Source organism: Euleptes europaea, chromosome 9 (assembly GCF_029931775.1).
Source record: "Euleptes europaea isolate rEulEur1 chromosome 9, rEulEur1.hap1, whole genome shotgun sequence".
Classification (NCBI taxonomy): domain Eukaryota; kingdom Metazoa; phylum Chordata; class Lepidosauria; order Squamata; family Sphaerodactylidae; genus Euleptes; species Euleptes europaea.
The window spans coordinates 15,809,979-15,822,252 of NC_079320.1; the positions used below are offsets into that span (position 1 = coordinate 15,809,979).

At 44.7% G+C, this 12,274-nt stretch overlaps 1 protein-coding gene across 1 annotated transcript in view; it reads right to left on the reverse strand.

Annotated features, from left to right (window-relative positions):
• Positions 1-9,574: 9,574 nt before the first annotated feature.
• Positions 9,575-12,274, reverse strand: part of LOC130482512 (broad substrate specificity ATP-binding cassette transporter ABCG2-like) — a 36,549-nt gene continuing 33,849 nt past the window's right edge. Inside the window, exons 13-15 of the mRNA XM_056855256.1 lie at positions 11,765-11,854; positions 11,134-11,234; positions 9,575-9,722 (exon numbers count right to left, since the gene is read on the reverse strand). Of these exons, the coding sequence (XP_056711234.1) occupies positions 9,575-9,722; positions 11,134-11,234; positions 11,765-11,854 (339 nt within the window). The remainder of the gene's footprint in view (positions 9,723-11,133; positions 11,235-11,764; positions 11,855-12,274) is intronic.

Sequence of the window (12,274 nt, forward strand, 5' to 3'; positions counted from 1 at the left end):
AGTCACTTTTTTCGTCTTAGATTCATCTGCATGTTTCACATGTTCTTCATTCAAGATCTGTGTAAGCCTTTTCATTTTGGGAGGATAGCATTACTGAATAAATGATGGGATGGGGGAAAAGTCACAGCGAGCCCGGAATAATTCCACGGAGACGAAAATTAGGCAGGCGCGTTACTGTATTAGCCCTGAAAGTAGAAACAGGCCCTTGATAAAAACAGGCTGAATGGACATGGGGGCAATGTGAGGGTGGGAAAGGAACTCCGCTGGTCCTCAGACCAACTTCCCATGGCAGAACCCTCTACCTGACAGGTGAAGGTTTCTTCAGTGATGCTGAGAATCTTTTAGGGTATGGCTCCAGAGGATCCATAACAGCCTACCCCACATTGCTTTCAGCAGGCAATGGAAAACTGTGTTCCTCCAGCAAGTGGTTTTTCTTGGGGGGTTGGGGGGATGATCATGATTGACTCTAGACTGAAAATATCCATCTGTGGCTATTTTTTTTTTTTAAGTTACATTTCTAATGTACCTTTCAATACATTGTATTTTAAAGTGATGGATTTTTAAGTAACCTTGTTTGTTGCCTTGAATGTATGGAGATATACATTTGTTAATAAATAAATAAATAAGTATAAATTGCCACTGTCAGGTTAAAGTGGGAAGACCTGGGTTCAAATCCCTCCATCAGCTACAAAGTTCCACAGATGATCTTTGGCTAGTCACTATCTTTAACCTATCTTGTTGTAAGGATAATATTTGGAAAGAAAACTAGGTATGCTACCCCAGTCTCCCTGGAGAGGCGGCGGAATAAAAACACGTATGTGGTGACATATGTGCATGGGTGCCCAGATTGCAACTGACCCCCCCCCTTAATATTACTTCTTCATTTTAAAATCCCAGTCTAAAACCAATCCATCGCACACACACCCAAAAAACCATGGCCCCACCTGTAGGCAGCTCTCAACCTTTACCCCATCATGCAACTGTACATTTCACTGGAATTTACTGAGATGGCGAAGCTTACAGCTTTGATAAACCAGAGTGATAACGTACAATTTTGGGGGGAATGGGAGGCTTGGAGAATTTACTGTGAAAATCAATTTTCAATGGGATCATTTAAAGGACATTCTTTGATCTAATCCCTTATCTATACTTTGTATTAATTTTATATTAGGTATTGATTTAATAATGTTGGATAGGATAAGAACAGGTTAAAAATAATATCGGGATTAGCTCCGTTAGCAAAAGTTTATACAATTTATTTTTAGATGGAAGAGGGAGAGGGGGAAGTCATCTTATTGTTAAATTAATGATATTATTTGGTTTTTTTATTTTTATTATAATTATTTAGTATTGGATATCGTTTTTATATTGATATATTAAATGATGAAAATAAAAAAAATATTTAAAAAATGCAACTGTACATTTCAGAACCACTGTATACGCAAGAACAGGGAAGCGCATCTCACTGGACACGCGGCAAAGACTGGGCAGGTTTCTGTTTCGTGGTTTCCTGACAACTTATTTTTAGATGGAAGAGGGAGAGGAGGAAGTCATCTTATTGTTAAATTAGTGATATTTTTTTATTATAACTATTTAGTATTGGATAATGTTTTTATATTGATATATTAAATGATGAAAATAAAAAAAACTTTTTTAAAAAAATGCAACTGTACATTTCAGAACCACTGTATACGCAAGAACATGAAAGTGCATCTCACTGGACACGCGGCAAAGACTGGGCAGGTTTCTGTTTCGTGGTTTCCTGACAACTTATTTTTAGATGGAAGAGGGAGAGGGGGAAGTCATCTTATTGTTAAATTAGTGATATTATTTGTTTTTTTTTATTCTTATTATAACTATTTAGTATTGGATAATGTTTTTATATTGATATATTAAATGATGAAAATAAAAAAAACTTTTTTAAAAAAATGCAACTGTACATTTCAGAACCACTGTATACGCAAGAACAGGGAAGCGCATCTCACTGGACACGCGGCAAAGACTGGGCAGGTTTCTGTTTCGTGGTTTCCTGACAACTTATTTTTAGATGGAAGAGGGAGAGGGGGAAGTCATCTTATTGTTAAATTAGTGATATTATTTTTTATTACAACTATTTAGTATTGGATATTGGTTTTTATATTGCTATATTAAATGATGAAAATAAAAAAAAACATTTTTTTTTAAAAAATGCAACCGTACATTTCAGAACCACTGTATACGCAAGAACGTGAAAGCGCATCTCACTGGACACGCGGCAAAACCGGGCAGGTTTCTGCTTCGTGGTTCACTGACCCTTTTAAAAGAAAATCCCCTTTCCACGGACAAACCACCCCACGGGGATGGGCTGCCAGAGAGAGGCGGCTCAGGCTTCCCCGCACCCACTCCCCTCTCCTCCATCGCCCCCAGTTTACCCGGCGGAGATGCTGCTGGCAGGGTCCAAAGCAGTCCGCGCCAGGGCTGCGCGCGCGTCGCAAGCGGTCCCCGCCGGAGGCACCCAGCGGCTCAGGTGAGCGGGGCGGGGCGGGGCGGGGCGGAGGCGCTCAGGTGCGCCTGGCCAGCATCCTTGCCGAGCAACGGCTCCGGCCCGGCGCGTTCCTTCCACCCGCCTGCCCTGGCCACGAGGGGGCGTGGGCGGGGGTCGCAACCGGGCAGCGGGGCCAAGGGGTCGTCCGAGCGGCCGCTTGCACAGAATGGGAAGCGCCAGGCTGGCGTGGAGCGCTGTCCAGTTGCTTCCAACCCATGGCGACCCTACGAACCCCCTAGCCTGCTGGCATGCGGTCTTGTGCTCTTCTGGTTGGTCCTAATGGAAGTTATGGCACGGCTTTGGGTTCTGGTGCTGCTATATTGTGGTTCACATATATATAATATATATAATATATAATATATATAATAATATATATTATATCACATATATATATAAATAAAATGTGGTGCTGAGAACCACAAATACCACAAATATAGCTTTGGGCCAACACGGATATCTGCAGTCTCTATGGCGGTGGCGGGAAAGCGTCCCTCAAGTTGCGGCCAACTCACGGCACCCTCATGGGGTTTTCAAGGCAAGAGATGTTCAGAGGTGGTTTTGCCATTGCCTGCCTCTGTGTAGCAACCGTGGACTTCCTAATGGAAGTTATGGCATGGCTTTGGGTTCTGGTGCTTTGGGCCAACACGGATAGCTGCAGTCTCTATGGCGGTGGCGGGAAAGCGTCCATCAAGTTGCGGCCAACTCATGGCACCCTCATGGGGTTTTCAAGGCAAGAGATGTTCAGAGGTGGTTTTGCCATTGCCTGCCTCTGTGTAGCAACCGTGGACTTCCTAATGAAAGTTATGGCATGGCTTTGGGTTCTGGTGCTTTGGGCCAACATGGATATCTGCAGTCTCTATGGCGGTGGCGGGAAAGCAACCATCAAGTTGCGGCCAACTCATGCCACCCTCATGGGGTTTTCAAGGCAAGAGATGTTCAGAGGTGGTTTTGCCATTGCCTGCCTCTGTGTAGCAACCTTGGACTTCCTAATGAAAGTTATGGCACGGCTTTGGGTTCTGGTGCTTTGGGCCAACATGGATATCTGCAGTCTCTATGGCGGTGGTGGGAAAGCGTCCATCAAGTTGTGGCCAACTCATGGCACCCTCATGGGGTTTTCAAGGCAAGAGATGTTCAGAGGTGGTTTTGCCATTGCCTGCCTCTGTGTAGCAACCTTGGACTTCCTAATGAAAGTTAAGGCACGGCTTTGGGTTCTGGTGCTTTGGGCCAACATGGATATCTGCAGTCTCTATGGTGGTGGTGGGAAAGCGTCCATCAAGTTGTGGCCAACTCATGCCACCCTCATGGGGTTTTCAAGGCAAGAGATGTTCAGAGGTGGTTTTGCCATTGCCTGCCTCTGTGTAGCAACCTTGGACTTCCTAATGAAAGTTATGGCACGGCTTTGGGTTCTGGTGCTTTGGGCCAACACGGATATCTGCAGTCTCTATGGCGGTGGCGGGAAAGCGTCCATCAAGTTGCGGCCAACTCATGGCACCCTCATGGGGTTTTCAAGGCAAGAGTTGTTCAGAGGTGGTTTTGCCATTGCCTGCCTCTGTGTAGCAACCGTGGACTTCCTAATGGAAGTTATGGCATGGCTTTGGGTTCTGGTGCTTTGGGCCAACACGGATAGCTGCAGTCTCTATGGCGGTGGCGGGAAAGCGTCCATCAAGTTGCGGCCAACTCATGGCACCCTCATGGGGTTTTCAAGGCAAGATATGTTCAGAGGTGGTTTTGCCATTGCCTGCCTCTGTGTAGCAACCTTGGACTTCCTAAGAAAGTTATGGCACGGCTTTGGGTTCTGGTGCTTTGGGCCAACATGGATATCTGCAGTCTCTATGGCGGTGGTGGGAAAGCGTCCATCAAGTTGTGGCCAACTCATGGCACCCTCATGGGGTTTTCAAGGCAAGAGATGTTCAGAGGTGGTTTTGCCATTGCCTGCCTCTGTGTAGCAACCTTGGACTTCCTAATGAAAGTTAAGGCACGGCTTTGGGTTCTGGTGCTTTGGGCCAACATGGATATCTGCAGTCTCTATGGTGGTGGTGGGAAAGCGTCCATCAAGTTGTGGCCAACTCATGCCACCCTCATGGGGTTTTCAAGGCAAGAGATGTTCAGAGGTGGTTTTGCCATTGCCTGCCTCTGTGTAGCAACCTTGGACTTCCTAATGAAAGTTATGGCACGGCTTTGGGTTCTGGTGCTTTGGGCCAACATGGATATCTGCAGTCTCTATGGCGGTGGTGGGAAAGCGTCCATCAAGTTGTGGCCAACTCATGGCACCCTCATGGGGTTTTCAAGGCAAGAGATGTTCAGAGGTGGTTTTGCCATTGCCTGCCTCTGTGTAGCAACCGTGGACTTCCTAATGGAAGTTATGGCATGGCTTTGGGTTCTGGTGCTTTGGGCCAACACGGATAGCTGCAGTCTCTATGGCGGTGGCGGGAAAGCGTCCATCAAGTTGCGGCCAACTCATGGCACCCTCATGGGGTTTTCAAGGCAAGATATGTTCAGAGGTGGTTTTGCCATTGCCTGCCTCTGTGTAGCAACCGTGGACTTCCTAATGAAAGTTATGGCATGGCTTTGGGTTCTGGTGCTTTGGGCCAACATGGATAGCTGCAGTCTCTATGGCGGTGGCGGGAAAGCGTCCATCAAGTTGCGGCCAACTCATGCCACCCTCATGGGGTTTTCAAGGCAAGAGATGTTCAGAGGTGGTTTTGCCATTGCCTGCCTCTGTGTAGCAACCTTGGACTTCCTAATGAAAGTTATGGCACGGCTTTGGGTTCTGGTGCTTTGGGCCAACATGGATATCTGCAGTCTCTATGGCGGTGGTGGGAAAGCGTCCATCAAGTTGTGGCCAACTCATGGCACCCTCATGGGGTTTTCAAGGCAAGAGATGTTCAGAGGTGGTTTTGCCATTGCCTGCCTCTGTGTAGCAACCTTGGACTTCCTAATGAAAGTTATGGCACGGCTTTGGGTTCTGGTGCTTTGGGCCAACATGGATATCTGCAGTCTCTATGGCGGTGGTGGGAAAGCGTCCATCAAGTTGTGGCCAACTCATGGCACCCTCATGGGGTTTTCAAGGCAAGAGATGTTCAGAGGTGGTTTTGCCATTGCCTGCCTCTGTGTAGCAACCTTGGACTTCCTAATGAAAGTTATGGCACGGCTTTGGGTTCTGGTGCTTTGGGCCAACATGGATATCTGCAGTCTCTATGGTGGTGGTGGGAAAGCGTCCATCAAGTTGTGGCCAACTCATGCCACCCTCATGGGGTTTTCAAGGCAAGAGATGACAGAGGTGGTTTTGCCATTGCCTGCCTCTGTGTAGCAACCTTGGACTTCCTAATGAAAGTTATGGCACGGCTTTGGGTTCTGGTGCTTTGGGCCAACATGGATATCTGCAGTCTCTATGGCGGTGGTGGGAAAGCGTCCATCAAGTTGTGGCCACCTCATGCCACCCTCATGGGGTTTTCAAGGCAAGAGATGTTCAGAGGTGGTTTTGCCATTGCCTGCCTCTGTGTAGCAACCTTGGACTTCCTAATGAAAGTTATGGCACAGCTTTGGGTTCTGGTGCTTTGGGCCAACATGGATATCTGCAGTCTCTATGGTGGTGGTGGGAAAGCGTCCATCAAGTTGTGGCCAACTCATGGCACCCTCATGGGGCTTTCAAGGCAAGAGATGTTCAGAGGTGGTTTTGCCATTGCCTGCCTCTGTGTAGCAACCTTGGACTTCCTAATGAAAGTTATGGCATGGCTTTGGGTTCTGGTGCTTTGGGCCAACATGGATATCTGCAGTCTCTATGGCGGTGGCGGAAAGCGTCCATCAAGTTGTGGCCAACTCATGGCACCCTCATAGGGTTTTCTTTTTAAATATATATATATATATATATATATCACAAAAATGTGCATCATTCAATAACATTGTTATATGATATAAACATTATTTTTCTTAACCAAATAACTAATTAATGCTAGCATTTCATTGACTTCCCCTCTCCCCTCCTCTATCTATTTGATAACTTAATTGTCCCCTTTGCATTTAAATTCTAATTCATTGTAATATATTTCTTATATCAATCTAATTACAATTCTTTTAAATCTAAATCAATATCCTTAATAATATTTCTACTTCTCTCATTTGAATTAGATCAAAATATAACCTTTAAGCCTTTCCAGCTTTAATTCATTTTCACAATATGTTGTCCATGCCTCCCATTCTCCCACAAATTCTGTGTTTTCCTTTAAATTTACTAATGCTGTAAGTTTAGCCATTTCTGCTAGTTCCAGCATTTTGTTTATCCAGTCCATCTTGTCCGGTACCTCATAGGGTTTTCAAGGCAAGAGATGTTCAGAGGTGGTTTTGCCATTGACTGCCTCTGTGTAGCAACCTTGGACTTCCTTAGTGGTCTCCCATCCAAGTACTAACCAGGGCCGACCCTGCTTTGCTTGCAAAATCTGATGAGACTGAATTACCCTGGGCTATCCAAATCAAGGTGTTGCCTCTATAGCAGGGCTTTTTGAATTACCATACTCACTGATACTGAGTACCAGCACCTGCAAGGGGGGGGGGGCTCTCCCAAGTCCTGAGGGGGAAATTGGTGTAGCCTTATATATAAGTAAAGCTAAAGGCAGTCTCCTGTGCAAGCATCAGGTCATTCCTGACCCATGGGGTGACGTCACATCCCGACTAGACAGACTATGTTTACAGGGTGGTTTGCCACTGCGTACTGGCACTTAAAAAAAAATCACAGCTGCTGCATGAATGGGTTTGTTGTTGTGCCACAATGTTTTTCATGAGGTTGGAGGCATTGATTCAGTATATCTGATATTTATTTTTCTAGTGCATCTACAGAAATTGTGTACTTTACATAAAACAAAAACAGGCATAGCCAAATAAGAGACTAAAAACATAAGGGAAGAAGAGAACAGAGGGAGCAGATGAAGATGAGTGGACAGAGACAGTAGGGTAGCTGAGGTCATGCACACATGCTAACACAAGACCCTATAACTCAGCATGTGAAAATCTGCACTAATTCTGCACACAGGCCTGAACAAGACGAGCCATTGGTCCACGGGTTGTGTCCAGGTTCTTCTGACTCAACTTCCCCACAGACAAACAGTAATTGCAAGAAATGAGACATGGAGCCCCCAAGGACATTTCACCTCAGGAAGACGGCACAGGGGAAGGCGGGAGCCCTTTCTTCCCCACTCCACTCGTCCAGGTCAGGCCTCAGATGGGGCAGAGAAACCACACAAAATATTGCAATCGTACACACACTTAACAGCGAGTAAAATTATTGCACAAAGTAGGATTTACTTTTGACTCAGCCCATCAGAGGATTGGGCTGAAAGAAAGAAGCTTTTTTGTTTTAATCCTAAAAATCAGAAGCATTAATACTGGCTGCCGATAACGACTGCACTTCAAGGAACGTGATCTGCTAAACCTTTTCACTGTTAACCAATGGCACAAATATGTTTCCAAGTAATATTTTGCGAGTGAACTCACTGGTTGACTCCTAAGGTTTAAAAGTAATAAGATGTTGCATAAAATTTGGCACTGCAATAAAATAGGAACAGAAGAGCGAACGTGTTTGGTGTCTCGGGGGGCAGGGCTTCATGGGGATGATTTAGAGCTTAGAAATAGGTCGGAACATGGACCCTTTCCCCCCCCCCTTCCCCACAATCCTTCTCCACTCTCACTTGCTCCCTCCCAAACCAGCTGCTATCTAAAAAACAAACAAACTCTATTGCTAGGGTTGCCAGTTCCAGTTTGGGAAATACCTGGAGATTTTGGGGGTGGGGCCTAGGGAGGGTGGAGTTTAGGGAGGGGAGGGACTTCAGTGGGGTACAATGCCATAGAGTCCAACTGCCAAAGTGGCCATTTTCTCCAGGTGACCTGATCTCTGTCGCCTAGATATCAGTTGTAATAGCGGGAGATCTCCAGCCACCACCTGACAGTTGGCAACCCTATCTATTATGGTAGTTGCACATAATGTTGTCTCCTGGCATGGCTGCTGCTAGCATTGCTGTGATAATGTGTGCATTTGTCTTCAATGAGACTATGGTGCATAATGTCCCAGGTTCCGTCCCTGGCATCTCCCCTTAAAAGTAACAGATAGCGGTTGATGGGAATGACCTCTACCTGTAGGGTTCAACCTCCAGGTGGAGCCTGAAGTTCTCCCAGTATCAGAATTGATCTCCAGACTATGGAGATCTAGATCCCCTGGAGAAAATGGCTGCTTTGGAGGGTGAACTCTATGGCATTATACTCTGCTAAGCTCCCTCGCCAGGTTCCACCCCCAAGTCTCCAGGAATTTCCTAACCCAAGTCTAACTGGGTTAAATGGAGTGGCCCGGTGCAGTGCCACAGGTAACAGTTTTAACTAGGACCACGTGTGAGCAAGTAGAGTTAGTTTCTAATAAGCATCCTCTGTCTGAGCAGGAGCAAAACACAAACACAGCAACAAGTCAGGGCTTAGTAATGTTTGAAAGTAGCCAACACATTGTGTGAAATACACTGACACTGGGAACGTTCGGTGCTTAATATAACTAGTGGATCTACAAAAAGCAGGGTACGTGTTGTTGTTTTTAAAGAAACCAAAAGTATCTTACTTTTAAATTACATGTCTGTGATGAAAGTGTGAAGGCAACTTCTGTCCCCCTCAAAAAACTATTCTGTATTTTAACTACTATTGAGGGGTGCCCAGCCAAGACTCCCATTTTATGTCCCTTTTGGTTTCAAAGGGAGAATTAAAGCACCTACTGAACTGCATGGAGCTTAAGAAGTGCTTAATTTGAATCATTCACACCAGTCATAAACAGCAAAAGCTGAAGAACATTGTTGGTTCAGACTTCAGGTGCACAATATAATTAATGTAGCAAAAGAACATTTAGGTGTATTATACAGGTAAACATGTGGCCGTGCTGTTTTTTTCCCTAACTGTTTAATTGCTTCCTCAGTTCAGTTTACCAGAATCTGTTTAACAAAACCAAAAAAGAAAGAGTCTATCCTGCAGCCCTTCTGTTTGTGACAGGACCGTCTGAACCGCAGACCCATTTCCATGTACATCTTAAGATAACTTCTTCATGAAACGCAACTTCAAGTATGTAATTGTAAGGAAGATGATGAACATGCAAGCCAGCGCAAAGTGGTTCTGCCAGAGGCCCCACAGTGTTGCATCGATCCCCTGGCTTTCCAGATACTGCTCTCCGGTGCACCTGCAAAGAAACACAAGACACCATTTTGGGAATTTGTCTGCTATTTAGTATATTGTTCTTATTTGAATGGACGTTCTAAAGGGTTGAACAAACATGAAGCTGCCTTATACTGAGTCAGACCCTTGGTCCATCAACATCAGTGTTGTCTGCTCAGACTGGCAGCGGCTCTCCAGGGTCTCAGGCAGAGGCTTTTGCATCACCTACTTGCCTAGTCCCTTTAGCTGGAGATGCCGGGGATTGAACCTGGGACCTTCTGCATACCAAACAGAAGGGTTTGCAGCCCAGGCAGGCAAACATGACAAAATAAAACTTATCGAAATGTGCTAAATGAATTAATTTCAGTAATGTGGTTACTAATTTACTGTTTTTACACCATTCTTTGTCTAAGGACCTTGGGGCAGCAAATGTGGTTCTCCCCCCCACCAGGTAATCCTCACAACAACCCTTTGAGGTAGGTTAGGTTGAGATATGGTGATTAGTCCCAAGGTAGCAGATATGGTGATTAGTCCCAAGGTAGCCCATGAGCTTCACAGCAGAGCCGGGATTTGCACTCATTTTTCTCTGGTCCTGCTCCCAACACTTCAATACACACGGCACTTTAATAACTACTCTTTTGGCACTAATTATTGCACTAAGTATATTTTGAAAAGGCCTTTCAGTGTTGCATTACTCTTTGGCACTTCCGCATAGGGCAGTGTTCATAACCGGGGGTGGGCGGATAATTTGGCCCAAGAGCTTTCAGTTGCAGATTGCTCACTACACACTGCATCCAGTTATAATAATGCTATGAAAAATCATAGGAAAACCACCGCCAGAATTCTTTATGCTACATATTGGAAATCTAGCTCACTTCCAGACATCACAGAGTGGATTAATAAATTGTTTGATTTTGCACTCATGGCTAAACTATCACATTTGATTAGAATGGATTTAATGGATGAATTTAAGACAAAATGGCAACCTTTATATGATTATTATTCACGTGCTATAAATACCTACTAGAGAATACTTATTAAGATTAGAAATTTAGAGAAATTTAGAGAATTGTCCAGATATTTTAATTGTCCAGAACTGACGAAATGATGAGACTGTGAATTATGCAAAAGCTCGGGCACTGATACATTTCAGATAGATAGATAGATAGATAGATAGATAGATAGATAGATAGATAGATAGATAGATAGATAGATAGATAGATTTTTCCCTTCCCACCTCTTTTCTTCTGTATCCTATTATATGAAAAGAAAAAAAAGAAGAATCTTAGGAAATACATGGTCTAGTCCCTTCTCTTCTACTGTCCTTTTGGAGATCTTCGAAGCAATATATGAATGTGGCTGGTCCTCAGGTGAAGACTGCATATGATTCTGACCTACTGGGGTCAGTTTGATTAGAAGAAAGAGCTAATACTCACGGCTGTAATTGGCTGATCTCCATGCAATTAGGATCACTCACATTAATGCTTGCGCTAAGATTGCAGAATTGTAGACCAGTAAATTCATTAACCTGCAGGGCCTAAGACAACAACGGGCAAAACAAAATGATCAGTGGGCTTAGACTGGAGTTAACTCTGTTTAGGATTGCACCGTACGTCCCGTTGCTTTCGCTGGAATTTAGTCAAAGCTGGGATTGGGGGTTGAAGGAGCGGACATGCTATTCCCCTCATCCCCAGTAGCCATGAGAAATTATTGGACGAAATCTTAAGGCAATTGAGCTGATTTCACTGATGATTTGATTTGGCGTCCAGCAACGTGTGTGTAAAGTGCCGTCAAGTCGCAGCCAACATTTGGCAACCCAGTACGGTTTTCAAGGCAAGAGACTAACCGAGGTGGTTTACCATTGCCTTCCTCTGCATAATGACCCTGGTATTCCTTGGTGGTCTCCCATCCAAGTACTAACCAGGGCTGTCCCTGCTTAGCTTCTGAGATCTGACGAGATCATGCTAGCCTGGGCCCTCCAGGTCAGGGCATCCAGCAATACTCTGATGCAAATGGGGATGTTCCTTTTGGGACAAAGATGCATATGCAAGAGACTTTAGCACTTACTGCCATTCCATAGCGAGGGATGCTAAAGTACTGGAGCCAGGAAAGCCAAGGCAGGATACTGGTGAGATTGACCAACAAGCCGGAGAAAATCTGCAACCCACAAAACCATAAATCCAACTCTAAATCCAATTTTCAGCAGAATCCTGAGGTTTATTTTACAATGATCCCAGAGATTCAATGAGCACCAGCCACCATATTTTTAAACTTGCATGGGTTCTCCTCTAAACTAATTTCCTCTCCCCCTAATCTGCAGTAGTGCACTGCGTTTAGAAAGCTCAAAGCCCTTTCTAACCAAGGCAGAAACAAAAGATGGACATAATGACGTACTGTATCCACAGCTTCAACTATTTATGGTGTTTGGACAACATCAGAAACCCATTCCAATGTTGCAGCTTGGACCAATCGGCACAGGGATGCTTGAGCAACATAGGCATTGGACCATAAAATATAATGTTTTATGATTATGCAAACAATTTATTCCCAAAAGTTTTAAATCTTTGTTATTGAAGG